Source organism: Anthonomus grandis, chromosome 6 (genome assembly GCF_022605725.1).
Source record: "Anthonomus grandis grandis chromosome 6, icAntGran1.3, whole genome shotgun sequence".
Classification (NCBI taxonomy): domain Eukaryota; kingdom Metazoa; phylum Arthropoda; class Insecta; order Coleoptera; family Curculionidae; genus Anthonomus; species Anthonomus grandis.
In genome coordinates, this window is record NC_065551.1 from 19,564,127 (window position 1) to 19,585,816 (window position 21,690).

Consider the following 21,690-nt stretch of genomic DNA (forward strand, 5'->3'; position numbering starts at 1 on the left):
GTTTTGTTTTTCTTTTCTTTAATTGTATTTTGTTTGTATTTTTGTGTCTTTTTTGTTTTACAGCTTTGTCTACAAATTGTAGCCATTTCTTTACAATAAAGCATTGATTGATTGATTGATTAAATGAAATTTAAAAAACAGGATCGTTGATGAACTTAAAACACATATTAGGCAAAAAATTAAATCAATACATCAATCTTAAAAGCTACAAGACGCGTGCAGTATGCTCAGAAATGTATTGAACAAGATGGCGATGTTTTTGCTAATTGATTGTAAATTAAGTAGGTTTGCTTGATGTTATTTTTATATTTCAAAGCCAACTTGCCTAAATTTGGTAAAATTATTAATATCACTTTGTTATTTTTAGGGTAAATAAACTTTTTTATTAGGAAAATTATTAGTTTTTGATTAATGTAAAAATATAGAGTGGATTCCGTTTAACAAAAGTAAATTTTCAATGTTAATTTTTTTCTTGTTTTCCCCGACCCTGTATCTTAAATATTAACAAATATACCAACAGTGCTTAATCGAGGGCACCCTGTATTTAACGGGAGTACTTTTCATTTAAATAAATAAATTGCTTAAAACTAAAATGTGGCTAAAATAATAGAGAAACCGATATTTCACCAGTTATTTTTAAAACCAACAAAACTACCAAAAGTCACCCATTTTCTTGCTGTACGACCTTGTATGTCTAGACAAAACTGAAAAAAATTGATTCACTCGACTATTCTTTAATAAAATTTCAATTTAATTATGCACGATTGCTTTTTATTGGTATAGGTCATTTTATATTATACACTGTATCATAAAAATGCATGCATCAAGATTCACATTTTAATATTTTGCCCAATATTACCCCATAAATACCTGTTACCTCTAGCTTTAAACAAAGATATATGCTAATAAATTAATAAAAAAAAATAATATTCTTGTATTACGGATAGATTGTCTAATAATGAAGAATTAGGAATTAAAAAATAATAGGAATTATCAATACAATCTGGGTATTAATTTGCAGCTAATTCATGGGATAAAGGCAACGAGAAATCCGCAAAAAAATGTTTTTGTCAAGATGGTTAAGTCAAAATATAAAGTCATTTTTTAAATTATTTAAGAAAAGGTTTTGTGTAAATATGTGACAAAAATAGAGAACTGTTTTACTAAAAAAGATATACTTAATAGGATTATATGATAAAAACAGTGATTTATCGGCACATACAAACTACATGTATCAATCATTATTTTTCATACCCTGCCCAATATTGCCAAATAAATACGTACTGGTTCTAGCAATAAACGTTATACAACATCCTGTCCAACCCATAAAAAGATTTAATTTACTATTATGATGTAATCACATAATATAATAAAACCAATTTGTCTATGGTCATAATAAATGTCAACAATACAGTTTTTATTCAGGTTAGATTTAGTTCATTCATCTCTTGCTTGGATATTAATAAACTTACCATATCTGGATCATTCCAATGTCCTGGTCCAGCATTTGGTACTATCACATCTTGATTATTACCGTAGTAATCAATAATACTTTCGACACTGGCCCACGAATCCTGAATATCGTCGAAGTTTCTCCAAACGTTACAGTGTTGAATGATTGAGGTAAAGTTTGGTGCCATACCTGAAATTAATAATAAAGTTTTATGGTTTTGACCTGCATTTTTAGTTAACTATAACAAATTAATTATATATATACTAGGACAGAACGCTTAAAACCAGTACCAATGACACAACGCCAGATGAATTTACATAATTCTTTATGATCCATATAAATGCCAGGTCGACCTTGTTTCAATTACCCAAACAAAAAATGCGCACATTGCACTATAATGTATGTATTAATATGTTACAATTAATCTTATATGGAAATTTGCACTAGTAATATATGAACAGGTTTTATTAATTTTTGATTATTTCGAATATCTTTTACAACTGATTAAATTTTCGTTGGAAAATTCGTGATTTAGGTAATTTCAAGGGGCTCATAAAGATATTTTAAGGACGTCTTAGAATATTTCCCTATTCAGTACAAAATTCCTTATTTTTTTCGAAATATTTTCCGTTTAAGGCGCTACAGGGTAAAAAAAAATGATACCCATTTTTTGAAAATCTGGAGCCAAAATATTCCATATCTTATATATTCCCATTCATCTCATTTAAATTTCAAATACTCTACCTGAATAAATCTGATAGACAGGCCAGCTACAGCTATAAATCATCGGTCGTCCAGTTCGGTTCAGATAATAGCCAAACTCTGGATAGCCTTGGTCCATTTCGCTTGGATGAGCGTAGCACCCATCCAGTTTCACGTAATCTACATCCCACGAGGCGAAAGTTTCCGCATCTTGCCTTAGAGAACCAATAACACCTGGATAACCCGCGCACGTGTAATTCCCGAAGTCTTCGTAGATGCCGAACTTCAGTCCTTTGGCATGAATCTGAAAAGAAAAATGTTTTGTAAGGTTTGGAATATACAAAATAAGGGTGGTTTTAGAAATCTAAAATGTGTATATTTTTTGCTATACTATGTAATTTTCGTGAGAGTAATATCTTTAAATGGAAAAGTTGACTTATGATCAACTGAAGACTTTATTCAGAGAAAAAAATCTTAGATACACGTTTTCTGGATCTGTTACTAAAAGAATGTTATATTGGAAAAACTTAATGCTTCCAGTAGTTCCAGGATGCATAGACGAGATAAAGTGTATGAAAATATTTAAAAATGTATGTCTCGATACTATTGATGGGTACTACTAACACTTATTAATAAGAATCTGATACCTGAATGTATATTTTTAAATAACTTTCTTATAATTTTGTCATTAATATTTTATTAATTTAGTCCCTTTGGAGATTCAATGTCAGTATTAAAATAATTGCAAGTTATCGATCTCAATGTCTTTGGTTCTTTTAAGGTACTTGGATCTGATAAGGGTTAAACAGAACAGAATGAAAGTTGAGAAAAATATAGATTTTTTTAACATCAAGTTTTTGGTGGCTGCTAATCTAAAAGTTTACATACAAGTTAAGTACCTGGTCACAAGACACTTATTATTATATTTACGTGCGATACAGAAGTGAGTGAATATGGTTGTTTCTTGAGATCAAATTTCCGAAAGTTGGCCCTCTGATGTAATTTGTGATGCGGTAAAATAGAATATAAGGTGGTTAGATCAGACCCTTAGTCCAGGGGCGGAGGAGGCCTTCTTTACATATGTAATCCAATGATTAAATTTTCAATTATTAACGATATGAATAGGGACTTCTCCAAGCAACTTTATATTGAATTTGAAATTGGTGCTATAAAGGTTATATTAAAGTCTTTTACAGGGCACCAGGATTTGCAACTACTCAATTTCTAAATGAATTTGAGTTAAATATCTCTAGTCTTTTAGTTTCATGTGATTGTTTGGTATGCCTTGGAGATTTCAACGTAGATCTCCTAAAACTCGATTCCACTTTTGCTGAAAGGTTTAACTTGCTATTGCATGATTTACATCAAACTATAAATGAACCTACAAAACAAGCAGTTTTGGACGTTGTTATTGGTTCTAACTTGGATATTTTAACAAATAGTGCAGTCGACCCTTCGATTGTGATTGCCGATCATTCTCTGATTTGATGCCAGCACAAGTAATTTATTGGAAAGCTAAAAGCATTTTCTGTATCCTATAGAGATTTCGTAAGCTATGACAATAATATATTCTAATAAACTCTTCTGAATACTCCATGTGACGACATTATTTATTTACCTTCTGTTGATGAAAAGGTGAATATGTTTAACATGGTTATTATTAATTTTTTAAATCTGCACGCACCTCTTACGCCGAATCTTAAATACGTAATGAAATTCCGTGATAAGGCATGTCAAATTATAAAAGTAAAAACTCGGTGCTATTGCAAGTGAAAAAAGGGTCTATCTCTAGAATAGTTTTGTTAACAAAGACTTGTTAACAAAGAGAATTTTTGAGGGACCTAAATGTTCTTACAGGTGCTAATAAAAATACTCCTAAACAGCTTAGTAACGTAAAAGTTATCAATGACTATTTTGTTAAGTCAGTAACTCGTCTCACACCCAACTCTGATGCTTTAGACTTCTATACGTACCATAAAAAGGCTGATATTACTGATTTCGAGTTCCAGCTAGCAACTATTGATAATATACGCGCTGCACTTCTGTCAATTAAATCCGATGCTGTTTAGCCATATATGACACACATTATTAATTAAAGCATTGAAACACTCACATTTGCTGAGCCCTGGAAGCAATCATTCCAGCTTCCTCTGCCTAAGGTAGCTTGTACGGAAAACTTGAGTCATCTACGGCCTGTCAGCATCCTGCCGACCCTGTCAAAGGTTTTTGAGAGGGTTTTAGAGGGACAAATAAATCTGCATGTACAGGAAAACGGCCTGGGTTTAGAAAGGATCACAGTTGCAAGACTGTGATATTATTGAAGCATTCGACCACGGAAAACTTGGGTTGAAAACTGCTTGGGTCCTCCTGGATTACTCGAAGGCCTTCGACAGGATAAGCCACGGGTTGGTGCTGGCTATTTTGTCATATCTTGGTTTCAGTAGCTGTGCCTATCGGCTTATTGGTAATTATCTGGCTGTTAGATGGCAGTCGGTTAAGGTAAATGGTACCCAGTCCGAATAGTTAAATATTAAAAGTCATGTGCCACAGGGATCCATTTTAGGTCCCCTATTCTTTTGTCTGTACACAGCCCAACTAACTTCAAAGCTTAAGTTTGTCATAAAATAACTACTGATCTCCAATTACTATTTAAGTTCTTTAAATTATTTTACAGTCTTACAGGAATTAAATCCAAAGAAATGTCAGGCCTTAATCTTCTTAACTTGTAGATAAATAGCGAAATTTTAATGTGCCGTGATATCTATAAAAATTGGGGTTATTGACTGATACCGATCTTAGATTCTCTGAGCATATAAATCATTGAATAACAAACCGACAGAGGAGTAACTGAAAACGAAAAGAGATAAGCTGGATGAATATGTGAAAGAAGGTTACTTCATAGTTTAAATCTGTATCACAAAATAACATTCAAGAAACTTCCTTTATATTTTGTATAAAAAAGTCCGATTTAGATATGACACATAGAACTTAGGCACAACATTTTTATTTTTCCCACCTATACACCGGACTACTCTATTCGACCGCTCATTTTCTTACGAGATTTCTAAATATCATAACAAAGTTCCAGCCGAACTTAAACTTTACGTGGCCTCTCTTTCAGAGCTTAAATTAAGAGAATAATTCAATCAATAATCTAACTTTCTTGCATTTTTATTGTGTTTTCATTTAGTTTACCACCGAATCCAATGTCCGATAGCAGATTTTTAATGTATGTACTGTTGAACTGTATTTTTTTAGCCGAATTTTTGTATGTTCATTTGGTAGTTATCATAAAGTGCTAGTGCTATATATACAGGGTATTGCAAAATTCGGTGTAAATATTTTAAGAGCGTATTGTTGGAGTCAAAATAGGATTTTTTTTCATATCAACAGGTAGCCTGAAATGCACGCAAGTTGGTTAAAGAAAATCGATTTTTTAGAACACTGACTACAATTATGCGTCAAATCTTTTAATTTCCAAATTTCCGTTTTTCTGGCCCCTCTTGATATTTTCCGTCCCAAAAATGGTGTAAATCTAATTTTAGGAAAGGATTCAGAGAGGCTCACCCTTATGATATATTTGTCCCTATTGAAGATGTTGCTAGATTTTTAAATTTTTTATCGGAGACATAAAATAGAAGTAATCAGAAGGGTAAGCTTCCCTGAATCTTCCCCAAAATTGGATTTACACCATTTTTGTGACGGAAAATGAAAAGTGCACCTAAAAAATGAAGACTTGCATTTTTTCACAAGATTTGACGAATAACTATAATGACGGTTCTAAATAATGGATTTTTTCTAGCTCTGAAAGGGAGAATATTAGGACACAAGTTTATAGAAAAAAAAACTTATTTTGACTCCAACAATACGCTCTTAAAATATTTGCACCGAATTTTGTAACACCCTGTATAAATACATTGCATACATTTGTATTCTAAGGTTAAGATAGGAGGAATTATTATTATTATTATTATACACACTATATAAATTTTTATGCTATGAATTCTTCCAAAAGGAACTAAAAGTAATTTTTTGTCTTGCCAATTAAGCAACCTTGGTACAATTTAGAGATGACAAGATCAAACGCCAATGGATATAGATAATCATTTAATTAAATAAACTTCAGAGATCTGTAGTATTACCATATCAACCCTTTTCTCTTAAATTAATCGAATTGTTTTGGTCAACGCACATATCACAAACCTTAATAAATATAAAAAACTACTCATTATTAGAAAATTGCAAATCTCAATAGCAGAACGCAATAATAAGAACCATTAGTATAACAAATAAATACAAATCAATAAACACCCATTATCAATACCTTATGCCCCTTTGTGATCACATAATATTTAATAAAAATCAGATATCAAAAAAACGTTATACAATATAGCCGCGCATTAAGCTCAGGCAATACAGGGCATCCCAAAAGCTATGTCTAAATTCATTTAAAATTCAGGGGTGTGTTCGAAAAAAAACGCTCGGACCCGTCGATTTTTATTTCAAGTTTGTATATACAGGGTTGCTCAAAAATAAATTACGACCATCAACTTAATTTTTTCAAATGAAAGCACCGTTTTTAATTTCATTTTTGAATTTCGCGTGGAATTCTACGTATGTTTCATGCATCATGTCCTATATCTAAAGTCAACAGTTATCGAAAAAAATGACGACCAAACATTATTATTGAAGTTCACCTTACGAGTCACCTTATCTCTGAGAATTTTCATACAGAGAAAAAATTCCATTCATTCGTGTTTTTTTATTGTTGGCTGGTGACCGTGTATTTTCATAGAAACTGTATGACAGTTGTACGCCAAACAGATATTGTCAAGTGTGAAGTGTACGAGCAAAGTTGCGGTTTTCACAATGGTAAAGGAACAAGAAAAAATAGAAATTCTGTGCATGGTTGGGTTTGGTGATAGAACACGTACTCAAAGCGAAGCTGCTCAATTATTCAATGAAATCCATCCTGATCGTCCTTCGATATGTCAAAAGGTGGTGGTAGAATAGAGGTTAAATTTATAGAATTCGGTCATGTTAGAGATCTGCCAAAATCTGGTCGTCCTGCTTGAGATGAAAATGAACAACTTGACGTTTTGCTTTCTTTGGAAGAAAATCCATGCACTCCTCTGTCGCAGATTGGGGCAAATTTACACATGGCAAAATCGATAGTTCACTGAATAGTTAAAAAGCACAAATATCACCCCTACAAAGTTATTCCTGTGCAAGAGTTATTTGATGACGATTTCGATAAGTGAAATGAGTTTTGTGAACGCTTACAAAACATGTGCAATCTAAATAATAATTTAGTAACAAATATTATTTTTTCCGATAAAGCCACGTTCTGTTTGAATGGTAGTGTGAACAGACAAAATTGTCGATACTGGGCAACAGAAAATCCGCATTGGATGATAGAGGTAAACAACCAGTACCCTCAAAAACTAAATGTGTGGTGTGGAATAGTGCGCGGAAGAGTAATAGGTCCCTTTTTCTTTGAACAGACTTTAACGGGACCAGTGTATCTCGATTTTGTCCAATTTGAATTAATTCCAGAATTACTAGCTTTATTTCCAAATCCATTGGATCCAGACTATCCTGACGAAGAACTAATTTTCCAGCAAGATGGCGCTCCTCCGCACTATGCTGCCACTGTTTGTACATTTTTGGATGAAACCTTTCCCAATCGGTAGATAGGAAGAAGAGGACCCATTGAATGGCCTGCTAGGTCGCCTGACCTAACACCAATGGACTTTTTTTGTGGGGATACCTCAAGTCGAAGGTATTTGTTAATAGGCCAAATAATCTAGACGACTTAAAAGAGAGAATTCGCAGAGAAGTGCGCGCCATAACTCCGGAAATGATTGAAAATGTGCAACGAGACTTTATTGTTGGCCTTGGATATTGTCAAGCCGTGAATGGCAACCATTTTGAACATTTAACTTAATTTTTGTTCTTTTTTTATTTGTTACATGAATCGTCTTTTTTTCGATAACTGTTGATTTAAGGTATAGGATATGATGCATGAAACATACGTAGAATTCCACGCGAAATTCAAAGATGAAATAAAAAAAGGTGCTTTCATTAGAAAAAATGAAGTTGATGGTCGTAATTTATTTTTGAGCAACCCTGTATATACAAACTTGAAATAAAAATCGACGGGTCCGAGCGTTTTTTTTCGAACATACCCTGAGTTTTAAATGAATTTAGACATAACTTTTGGGATGCACTATAATTCAATTAAAATTAATTAAATATAAAGTTTCTCAGTAATTAGTTAATACAATAAATATTCATTTTTCTTTTTGTGAGACTTGGTAAAATAATTTTGGAAGTCTGAGGTATCACAAACTAGGATTTTCTGGAATACAGGAATCCCTGCAGAACTTCAAAAGTACGTTTTGTTTGAAGTTCGCAATCATAATACTACCCTTCATGTATGGATAAAACAGCCCCGAAAGCCTTTTATTATACACCCCCTGAATTTTAAATGAATTTAGACATTACTTTTGGGATGCACTATAATTTAATTAAAATTAATTAAATAAAAAGTTTCTCAATAATTAGTTAATACAATAAATATTCATTTTTCTTTTTGTGTGAAACTTGGTAAAATAATTTTGGAAGTCTGAGGTATCACAAACTAGGGTTTTCTGGAATACAGGAATCCCTGCAGAACTTCAAAAGTACGTTTTGTTTGAAGTTCGCAATCATAATACTACCCTTCATGTATGGATAAAACAGCCCCGAAAGCCTTTTATTACGTCTGTTTTGTAAGCACGTCCCCAAAACGTCCCCACGCTGCTTAATCTAGTGTGGACTTTAACACTACGATATCAAATCCTATGGCCTCCAAAAATTATTTTAAAAGGGATCTCTTTTTAACTCAATAATTTTTCTTAAAAGTTCTTTTAGAGATTTAGCATGAAGAAAAGTAATTTTTAGCCTCAAAATAGCCTAGTTATCTAGCAAAGATCGATCAGTGAACATCAAGGAATTTCTGTAACCGAAATCACTTAATGTGCTATTTTTTTTTTAATTTATCCCAAGATCATGAAAACATAAATTCGACGTTTAAACTCCAAGAAATACAGCCAGCTATATCGAAGATTAGCAATTTTATTCTGTCATTAAGCAAGCGAAAAGCCTTCGCAGCACGTTTTTTGCAGAAATTTTTTAAACGGAAGGCCCAAAAAACGTTAACAAATTCTCGATGTATACATACAGAGTGTATAACTTAGATTTTATTGGATTTTAAGTAAATATTTTATCATTAATAGTGTATAATAATTATCTATTTTTTCTTTGTTTTATTGAATTTATATCAAATAAATCATTACATAGAAAATGTAAATGTGAAGTGGTTTTAATTAGTACCTAACCATTACTTAGTTATTAAATAATGCTCGAAATTATAGGACATTTTAAGTTTTAAACCCGTTATATACCTTCTATCCATTATTCTTAGTACTGTAATTCATCCTGTCAAAGACTTGCCTACACCTGATGAGGAGGTGGATTATCCAGGCAAATAAAAAATATCTGTACTAAACAACTAGTATCTATCTATCTCTTAGGAACATCCACCTTTACCTTCGCAACTTATCTCTGAAAACGGATTAAAAACGAAGAGGCATCAATCTACACCAGTAGCTAATCAGCCTCTCATTTTATTTCTCCACATCGGAACAATCTTCTCCGCAACGGCAAGCTCAATAAAGTTAGTGATGATTTAATAAATAGTCTACAGCCTCAGAAATCAGGAAAAATTATCTTTCAATTCGTCTTGAAGAGGATTGACAGAAACTCTTTTCTGATATAGATATGCAGATTCTAAGTTAAACCCTGGAAAACGATTATCTACTCCAAAAAGTTGAGGCATTAATGCACTCTTTCTTTTTTCTTCTATTTCTTAATGGTAGTAAGTCCTTTAACTGAATGTAGCAAAATAACCAGTGACCAAGTCGATTTGCCACTAGTTCAATGAAAAATTAACTTGTTGTCTTCTACTTCCTGAATCCTCTTCAAATTGTGACTAAGCCGATTCCATTGAACCTCTAAGTTCATAATTGCTTTGCTTAATTATAAAATATGCCCTAATTAAAAACTGGTTTTCTAATAGTATGCCTAACCATTTCCTTTACTGATTAATTTCTTTTGTAGTATTTGATTGATTTTTAACTAATTGGTGGTTCCTGCCATTATGATTAAATTTCTCACGGTGCGAAAAGATTCACGTTCTTTAAGTGAGTGCTTTAGTAGTTTTACGAGAAGAAAAACAGCTTTTTTGTTTTTTTTTTGTGTTGTTTTCTTTAATTTTTAAAGGTAACAGAGCAATTTTTCTGTGGAACCTTGAGACATTTACGTATTCAGCCTTCAGGTATAAATGTTATTTATTAAAAGTAACGTGGGACGTTTTAGTAAATTACGTAACTGTAACGTAACGTCAAAAGTAATTTTTGTTAAATTAGTTATGCAAATTTAATTAGGTATCTGAGGAATATGGTAATATGTTTTGGCAAAATAAAATTTAAATTTTAGCTGATTTTGAGAAAAAAATATTGCATTTTAACGGATTTAGAAGCCATTTAACCCAATATAATTTTTAATCCTACATATTGATTAAATAAATTACCATTTAGCGCCCTCATATACTATTCTCGGCATACAATTTTATAATTATTAACACCTCACCTATCTTAAATCCTTAAGTAAAGTTTCTTTAGTTTAAAAAAATCCCACACGCTTACTCTAGCAGATAAACGGTGGTTCCGTTACTTTAAACGTTATCTGATCGTACCGTGAAAACCCGTAATCAACTGGTTGTCATCAATAAGACTTAAATAGTTCTGATACTTACATAATCGGCAAGAGATTTCATTCCTCTGGGAAATCTTTGTCTATCAGGTACTAATTCACCAAATTGGCTTCTTTCTTTTTCCAGCCAGCAGTCGTCTACGTTGATGTACTCGTAGCCCACATCGGCGTAACCTTCACTCGATACAATGTCTGCCATTGTACGGAATAAATGTTCGCTGAAATAATTTTCTTTTTTCAATTTAAATTGCCACAAAGTAGTACCAAAGAGTTTCTAAGGCAGTTTCTTTATATGATTATAAAGAATTAATTTTAAAGGGAATCATTAATTTGTATTTCATAATATAGATATAACAACAATTCTAACTTGCAGTGATGTATTTTTTCAATCAAAGAGAATTATAAGTCAGAAACCAATAAATTATCAGATCAACGAATTTCAATTTTTCGCAGGAATCTCTTAGAAGAAAATCAGTAATTATGGTCTGGAACGGAGGCAGTAAGGGTTGTTTTTTGTAAACTTAACTGTGAAATTTATTAACTTCTGAGAATTAAATTAGCAAACAAGAAAGAGATAGAAAAGCACTTACAATATTAGAAAAAGTGAATCAGCAAACCATAAGAGAATGAATTAAAAGTCTATGTGAAGCATCAGCAGATCCAGAAATGATAGGATGCATATTTTTTGTCTGTGTCAAAAAACAATTTGAGGAATTAATCAAAATTATTGAGTTATTAGGTCTGAAAATGAAGAGTTGTCCTCTTCTAAGTGTGTAGATGAGAATGAAATATACAATCCAATTTTGTAGTAATAAAGAATATTTGTTCTAATATTAGGGTTTTGGTATGGATAGAAGAAGTGCTTGTTCAAAGGTTTGCTACAAAAAATAGACGTAAGATTCAGAGATGATTTTTCTTACCAGACCAAAGAAGAATATTACAAAATCAATACAGAAATTATTAAATCTGAAAACAAGGCAAACAGTTTTAGTAATTATGTCATCATTATATTAGTGGAAGCGAGATAATTCTAATTGGATTTAGAAGTAGTGAGGAAAATATTGTGGCTTTAGTATGGCTAGAAGAAGAAGAAGTCTATATGCAAAGGCATAGTACTAAGAAAAAGATACAATAAATGTAAGATTTTTTTGATCTTATTAACTTAAATGATTACATATTAAAATTAATGTAACAAGGTTGTTTGTTCTGAATTAAGTATGCTCTAATTTTTTTAAAAGTAAAATAGAGTAAAAGGGTGTAAAATAGATACAAGAGGGGAGACAATTATGGTATATTATTAGAAAAAAAAAGAGTGACAAGAGGTAACTCAGAAGAACAAACCATAGATCAATAAATAATTTGACTTTAAAGTGGGTAGAACTAAAACTGAGTGTTTATGGAAATAAGACAGATATATACAATAAAAATAATTTGAAGAGAAGCCATATCATAGATGTATAAAAGACACAAGATATGAGTGAATGAATCAGGAATATTTAAAGAGATGCATTTATTCACTTTATTCATAAAAAAAAACTAAAATTATAAATTTACATGGATATACATTTTCTTTTAATCTTTCTTTAAATGACGTAAATAGCTTACAAATGTTATGGCAAATATTTATATTTAACGATAAATATGGCCTATAAACAGCAGTTTTGCTATAAACTATGATAATTACTAGAAAATGCTTTTAAACAATTTTGTTTATTGTAATAACTCAGTTAAGTTTAATTATAACTTAAATCGTGCAATAACCTATAGAAAAATAATTAAAATCGCGCATAGAAAACGAACTAATTACAGATAATATCTTCAATTATGTAAGTTTACGGGTTTCTTAAATATCAATAGTAATTTATACGAAAAAAAAAATGTTTTTCCTTATTAGATGTCTTTTTACAATAAGAAATTTTTTTATAACCTTTATTCTAGGATATTATAGGACATGGTGGATAAAAGAACTAGTTTGTAAATATACTCTATATATTAAGTCATTGTATTACGCTTACGGTTTCTCTCCTGATTGTGATGAATAAATCGGTATGTGTAATTATCACTACGTCCATTTTATATTCCAAATTGCAAAGTAAAGTGATGAATTATTATTTATTCAACCTAAATAATATTTTGGTGATTTTATATAAAATATCATCTTGACCATGATAAACATGTACGAATTATCATATGCTAAGAACATGCTAATCCAAAATCCGGTTCCACAAAAGTTATTGGCATCTAAATAATAGGATTGGCCATTCTTTTATTAAAAACCGATTAAATAAATCGACGATATTAACAACTGTTCATTTTACTACCAAATGAAGTCTAAGGTTATTACGATTAGATACTTTTGACACTAATTTTATTCATTTGAGTTGAACAATGTATAGATTAAAAGCATTTTGACCTTTAGAAGAGAATCATCTATAAATAAATAATAATAGGTCTGCTTTTATTGGTAATTATCGTTTTGCATGTCTGCTAAAGTGACACGATATAGCAAATAGAAATATTTCGGATGAATTATCATGTTGCATTCACTGATGGCATTCACCATTATATGTATTCACAATTTAAAGAAAAAAAAGATGTCCTTTAAAAGAATTTATTTTTTGCATAATCCTCATAAACAGAAATTTTTAATTTTTTAGTGGCGTAGATTATAGAGGGGATATTTGTGACGATTGATACACGTGCTTATTCTTTACAGGTGCTACAACTTTTTTGTTTCTTAAAAATAGCACGAAAAGGTCTTATTAATAAAAATCAATTTTTCCTAAAAAAGGTACTATTTCAAAAAATATCTTAAGCTTCACGTTTTAAAGCAAAGAGTGTTTAAAGAAAATCTGTCCTGCGTATGAAACTCTAATAGTTTCAGTCATGGCAAATAAGTTTGCCATGGAATCTGAAAATATTTGTCCTATCTCATCAAAACGCATTTAGTTTAAATTAAAAAGTTACTCTAATAACATGTTTAATTTAAATTAACTTTATTTTACAATTTTTGAATTTACTAATAGTAAATATTCTGTATGGTTTACAATAATGGCTTGAGCGCATATGTATCAAAGCAAATATTCAAAATGACTGCCACCTTTGTCTCTATACTTATTCGCACGTCTTCTAAGATACCTTCTTACTTTTTCGCAAAAACCTGATATGTTGATTGAATTGATTTTCAATTCGCCCCCGAAGATAATTCATATCATCGAAAGATGAAGAGTAAACAATTTATTTTAAATGACCCCACAAATGAAAGTGCAACGGATTTAAGTCGGGAGATCTAGCGGGCCAGGGTATTGGACCTCTTCAACCTAACAGTCGCTGACAGTTCTTAATCAAAATCAGCGCGCTAAAATATGCAGGTGCACGATCGTGTATTATTCATATTAGCTGCCTCGCCATCAGTCGAACATTTTGAAGTAATATGGGTGAAGTTGTTTCTTAAAAAATATCTAAATGCTACTCCTGTCAACGTCTGAGGAAAAAAATCGGACAAATGTGTCGATTAAATAATGGCATGTGAATTCTCAACTTGCCATTAAAGCAAGTCGTGTAAGTTCATTATTGTGTAAATCACTTCATGGTTCATCATGCATGGTTTTAATTTTCTATCCACTTCTGCAATAGACAATTATAAAATGGAGCGTAATCCCCAGGAAGCAAACCTTAAACTCTTTGGTAATCATAGGGATAAAATTGATATGCCTTTAAAACTCTCCAGATTTCTGATTGATGTGATTGACTTCTTCCGCTAAAGCAATTTGCCTAGTACTAATACTAGGTTCTTCTCAAGCATAGTACACACTCAGTTTCCATGCCGTACTTTTTTCTGATAGAATCTCATGAATGACAATTTTTTTTTTATAGATCTTTGATCGTAAGTTTAAGCGACTTTTTGAGTACCATTTTCAATAAAAAAATGTTGCTTTCTATGAGTTAGGCCTTTCTGTGCCAAATTGTTAAATAACAAAAAAAGTTGTAGCAAAAAAAAGCACGTGTGCTCTCTACAAATTTTTGTTTATGAAGATTATGTCTAAAGTAATTCTTATTCAAAAATCTAAGCAAAAAATGACTTTACTAGCTACCTCTTTAAATGATCGTTTTTTGCTTAGGAGGCGGCTTAGGAAAAAATATATATTTAAACTTTTATCTAAAAAAACGTGTATTTACGCCCCTGAAACAGCAAACTGAACAGGGCCGGATGTGACACATTACACTATAAAACAGGTAGTCATATTTTCTTTATGACGTTACCCTAATACCGTTTTTGTTTTTCTCCTATTAACATAATGTTTAGGTCATATTTATATAGATTTTAATTTTAAAGTAGAAAAGAAAGCAAGTATTTCAATCCGGAATATGTGCAGCCAAGGTTAGTGTTAAGATGCGTGTAAGGTGTCCCAAATTCGAGGGTGACCAGTGGGATCTCGGAAACCGTAAGAGTTACGGGGTCGGTTAAATAGAGGCCAAGTTGCGCAATGTGGAGCTTAAAAAAATGACGATAAAATTTAAAATTCCGGATACTTCCGGAGATATTAAAAAAAAACGAAATTTGTCAAAATCGTTTTTACCTTTTACCGACTTTATTTAAAGAAAGAAAGAAAGAAAGAAAGAAAGAAAGAAAGAAAGAAAGAAAGAAAGAAAAAAAGAAAGAAAGAAAGAAAGAAAGAAAGAAAGAAAGAAAGAAAATGTGCTATATTACGTAAGACAAAACAAAATCTCGTGCACAAGCATCCTAAAAACTAAAAAATTCCAAATTCACTTTAAATTTCAAATTTCAAACCAACATAACATCTAAAACACTTTACTATAAAATTTACACACATTACCAAAATTAATTATAACAAAACAGATTAAAAAAATTTAAAAAAAGCATCTTTTTGATAAATTTGATTAAAAAATAAGTAAAGCTGTCAAAACAGAATTTAGAGGAAGTAAATTAAAATATTTAATAGGAAACAAAACTAAAACACTAAAGTCATGTCAGAGCACAGGTCAAAAGGTATCATTAAAAAAATCGTCAAGGCTTACCCTGGACAATAAAAGTGATTTCAATTTCTTTTTGAATTTCTAAACTTTTAAAATTTGTCTGATATATAGAGGAACAGGTTGTACATTTTTTTGCTAAGGTATATAAGTGAGTTCTTGGTGAGGGAGGATGTAGGGAAAGGGAAAATCGTTAACCTGGCGAGTCATATGACCAGTGTTAGAGGGAGGTTTAAGACATTAATGAATTAGAGTAGCTGTTTCTAAGATAAAAAGAGAAAAAAGAGTTAGGATTTGTTAGGAGATATAAAGAGAGGTTTACAAGAATCTCTTAACCCAGCGGAATATAGGTATCTAACTGCCTTTTTTTTAATCACAAAAATTATGTTTAATAATCTCTTGTTGCTTAATCCCCAAAAAGGCAAGCAATAACGAAGATGGGACTCAATGAGAAGTACACTGAACGTGCAACTACCCCTCCTAGCTCATGCCCCGCCATTCTTACTGCAAAGCATCCAGAGGATAATTTTGATGCAAGATTTAGGATATGATCTTCGAAGTAAAGGAGACCATCAATGGTAATACCAAGGAACTTACAGCGTTTTTTGTATTGCAAGAGGGAGTTTTCACTAAACATAAGGCCCTGAACGTCACACTTAAATCCCATAATAAAGGTTTTGCCCACATTAAATATAAGCTTGTTTGCAGCACACCACTCCGATAAAATCTTAAGATCCTTAAAAACCTGGGCTCTAACATTATCAGAATCTCTATGATTCCATAAAATGGTGGTATTATCAGCAAACTGAACCACTTTACCCTACAGTTTTAGTGAACCCAAATCATTTATATAGAGCAAAAATAATAGTGGTCCTAACACTGAACCCTGAGGTACTCCAGTTTTAAGGGATCTGGAATCGGATAAACATCCAGATACTGTAACTCTTTGGGTACGATTAGACAGATAGGATTCCAGCCATTGCAATGCCACACCTCTAAAGCCATAATTATTAAGCTTAGATATTAGCAGTATTCCATGATTTACACAATCAAATGCCTTGGATAAATCGCAAAACACTGCCGCCGCGGACTCTCCAGAATTTAAGGACACATAGAAATTACAAGGCTCACTCAAATCTTCACCCTTATAAAGAGGGATAACCACTGCCTCTTTCAAACTAGAGAGATATCGAAAAACTAAAAACAAATTTTTAGAATTCAGAAATTTCAGAATTTCAGAAATTTCATTCCCACTTTTTAGAGCATTCACACGATCTAGTCGAACTGCACGTCAAACTACAACCCCACTAATGATCCAACGGTCGTTCCAATGGTCTAATCGACTTGAATTGTACCATGTTGTATGATAAATCGTACCGTGTGTGGCCCGTTTTATAGCTACATTCGGCCAACCGCCTCGGACGGCAACAAAAGAAAACACCTCAATCATCAAATAACCAACAATCATATTTAATTTATACCATAGGTTGCAAGTGATTCTACAAAATGTTAACTAAAAAATAGTGTAAAGAACATAATATATCTCGGTGCGTAAATATAAAGAGCATGTTACTATAAAACTAAATGTTTCGGCGTTATTGACAACTCTCGTACGACTGACACAGAGTGTCGAGTGTCGTTTCTTATATAGTGACAGAATGTCAGTGAGTTAATATAATAATAATATAATAAATGTCTTTTATTATTCAAATTCGTTACAAACTTCTTACAAAAAAAATAAACAAAGTACCTGAACCTTGCGCAGTCTATCTTTATATAGCTACTCCACTGAACCAGATCAGGGTGTATTCGAAGTATATAAACCAACATTATAACAACATGTTATATGTAAAGAAAGATTCCCAATTATAATATAAAACAAAAAAAGTTTTGTTCTTTTATAAAAAACAGCAAATTTGATACATATTAAACAGTAAGAGAATTGTTTTGAATATTCATAAGAACAATTTTATATTTCCTCCTAAATTTGTCTGCACGAATGTCAACAAATTCTGCAGGTATTTTATTGTAGCACTGAACAGCATTGTAAGAAAACGATCGCTGAAACATAGCACTCCTATGGATGGTAGGCATGCTTAACTTATTTCTAGCTCTAACATTTACCCCATGTACATTTGCTCTAAATAACAATCTATTTTTTATAGTTGCAGGTGCCTTTGGGCTGCTAATGATTTTTATCAAAAAAGTGGAAAAGTGAAGAATTCTACGATTGTCCATTTTAAGCCAGTTAATTGTTTTAAAATATTGCGAATTATGATCATACTTACGTAAGCCATAAACCAATCTGATACAGGCATTTTGAATTTTTTGTATGCGTATTTTACAATCATTATCTAAGCAAAAATCGTAAACATAATCACAGTAGTTAAAATTAGAGAGCACCATGGCCTCACATAGGCTGCGTTTAAGACTTAGATTAAGAATATCTCAATTACTATATAAGAGTTTTAAAGCTGCAAAGGATTTTTGAACAATTTTTTTAACATACTCCCTGAATCTCAACTTACTGTCCATCACAATGCCCAAATTTTTGGCAGTTTCAACAACCGAAAGCTTAGAGCCCTCCACATAAACATTTATTACACTTTTAATATTTGTAGTTTTATTGATATTTCCAAAAAACATTAAACAAGACTCTGAGGAATTTAATTTTAAATTATGTTTTCTAGATAATTGATTTATTATATTTAAGTCATTGTTTATACCAATCTCCGCTTCTTTAAAATTATCAGGTTTGAAAGTTGTATATATCTGCGTATCATCAGCAAACGCTTGCACCTTACAAACTTTTAAGGACTTAGGAAGAATGTCTACTGTATATACAAGGAAAAGCATAGGTCCCAGGACAGAATTCTGGGGCACTTCAGACAAAATGTGAGCCTGATTAGAATAAAATTATTTGTAAATATTGTCTGAAATCTATTATTCAAATAAGACTCAATTAACTGTATAGACTCCATTGAAAAGCCATAATATTTAAGCTTAGCTAGTAAAAGAGCATGATTTATTATATCAAACGCCTTAGAGAAATCTAAAAGCACCAGAGCAGCAATCTGTTGCTTATCACTAGCGTCCATTATATCATCCAGTACGTTTAGTAGAGCTACAGAGGTACCAAAGTTCTCCCTAAAGCCACATTGCGTAGCCGGAATAATGTCATTATCAAAAAAATAACGAACCATCTGATGGTAATTTCAAATATTTTTGAAAATACTGGAAGTATACTTATAACGCGCAAGTCGTTATAATTTTCTGGGCTAGCAACTTTTGATAAGGGTTTACCAATCGAAATTTTCCATTGATCGGGGAAATAGTGAGCTTCTATACAACAATTTATTATGTGGCATATGTACTTATCAATTAAGGGGTTAAAATACCTTAACATTTTTGGTGAAATCTGATCCACACCAGTCGCATTAGACTTAATACTATTTAAAATTCTACTTACATCTTCAACAGTTGCAAGATTAAGTGTGAAATGCAGGCTATTATCAAATACACCATTATTATAACGCTGAACGCACGAAGAATTTTGAAGAAATTGGGAAAAAAAGATGTTAATTTGATTTGGATCAGACAGGTGTTCCGGAATATTGGTATTGTTTTTATCTCTACAAAGATAAACTTTTTTAATGGCGACCAAAGCTGACGTTTATTTTTTTCGTTACACAACAGATTTAGGTGCTTCTATTTTTTCTCTTCTAATTGTAGCCAGAGTATGATTTCTCAGAAATTTATAATTCTCCCAATCTTATATATCCTTTGTTGCCTTGAATTTCCTTATTACCTCATTGCGTTGTTTTTGGAAAAGAAGTACCTCAGATGTTACCCAAGGAGCTTTACGTTTAGTAATTCTTGCTTTTTTAAAAGGAGCATGTTTCTTAAAAAGTGTTTGAATTAAATTATTAAAAATTACTAGTTTACTATCGATATTATTTTGATATAAAATGTTATCCCATGGTAGTACTCAATGTACCCACCTGTACTCAATTAGTTTAGGAACTATGGGTACCCTGTATAAATTTAGCGCACAGAAAACCAAGTTGTGATCTGAGTTGTTGTCTGCCCAAAAGACCCCTTTATTATGTATCAGAGACACATTAGACACAAATATGGCATCAAGAAGAGTGCTGCAAGTAGCCTGAGATTCTGGTTGGCTCTTCAATTATTTGAGTGAGATTATAATTTTCAAATAATGATGTAAGGGCATTACTTAAATTTAAAAGATTAATATTAAAATCTCCTAATCACAAAACTTCGTCAACACATATATGTATAAAAAAAATATTTTATTAAAATCAGAACTTTAAAATTAAGAGTAGGGGGCTTATAAAAAGCACTTAAAGCATAATTTTTATTTTTGATTTTTATTTTTAAGAAAAGAAGTTCCAATTGAGCATTAATATTAAAGTCAAATAAAATAATTTTAACTTTATAATTGTCTCTTACATAAGCCGCCATGCCCCAGCCTCTACCCTGATTCTTTTTAAAAAATTGGTATCCCGGAATTTGAAACAACAATGAGTCATCGCTATTGGAGAGCCATGGTTCAGATAAAAAGATGTCTACATTTTGATATTCTACTAGAAATCTAAATTCATTGAACCTTGTATGCAATGATATTACGTTTAAATGTGCAACTCTCATTTACCTATAAAATATAGTTACATATAACACCCCACTATAACAGACACTATAATATACCTTTTTATGACAAAAAGAGAAAAATTAATATTAGGATTGGAACGTTGTCGCGTGTTAATCAATCATCGAATTTGAGTTTTACGTTAATAAGGTATAACATACAGTATATTATATATGTTACGGTTTTAAGAAATAAATAAAATGATGTGAAAAAATTAAAAGAGTTTTTATTAAATTTTTGTGTTTGTTTCGTAACTTTTTTTTTTCTTTTGAACTTACTTAAAGGTTATCTACTCATTATTTTTATAACTTTTTGTAAATTTCAATTTTTTTTTAATCAATTTATTTATTTCATCATATTCTAAATATTACTTAGTATTTTTTGCTTAGATTTGCCATGGAACTTTTGCAAAATTTTTTAGGTTTAAATTAGTTTTAAGAAAGATTTTTTCAACATTTTTGAAGTTCTTCTTTAAATATTTGAAAATTCAATTTTTTTGATTCACCAAATTGCATCTCTCCAATACTTCATCGTGACTTAGGCAAACAAAATTAGGCTTGGTATTTATGACTTTCCGTAAAATTTTCAATAAAAGTAGCTAAAAATATAACCTTAATATGGAACACACCATGCAAAATTAACCTTAATATAACACTTAAAACATAGCCTTACCTTATGCAGTTGTCAGGGTCATTTTTGCAATCCGTGTTGCACCTAAATCGTTCCCACGCCAGCCAGCCCATGGGCGGCGTCCTCGCCAACCCATTTTCCAACGCCACCACGCAACTAATTATGACAGCTAATAACGCTCCAACCCCCCTCCATTCTTTAAACATCTCACTTTTTAATTTCACCTGGAACAACCAAAGCATTTATGAGCGTTTTCAAAAATTACGTCAAGATCAAGACACATTATTCTTCAATTTGAACTTGGGGCACATAGCATGGAAATGTTAAAGGAACCTTCGCTTTCGAAGGAAATTTTTTCATTAAAAATATATGATACAGGTAAAATTTTCATTTATAATACCATTTTCGCATAATTTTCATTAAAAGC

General features: G+C 31.5%; 1 protein-coding gene across 1 annotated transcript in view; it reads right to left on the reverse strand.

The window, feature by feature from the left end:
- LOC126737000 (alpha-N-acetylgalactosaminidase) overlaps nt 1–21,469 on the reverse strand; it is a 48,618-nt gene extending 27,149 nt beyond the window's left edge. The window contains exons 1-4 of the mRNA XM_050441662.1: nt 21,306–21,469; nt 11,016–11,190; nt 2,198–2,459; nt 1,473–1,642 (exon numbers count right to left, since the gene is read on the reverse strand). Coding sequence (XP_050297619.1) covers nt 1,473–1,642; nt 2,198–2,459; nt 11,016–11,190; nt 21,306–21,469 — 771 coding nt within the window. The remainder of the gene's footprint in view (nt 1–1,472; nt 1,643–2,197; nt 2,460–11,015; nt 11,191–21,305) is intronic.
- Nucleotides 21,470–21,690: the final 221 nt, after the last annotated feature.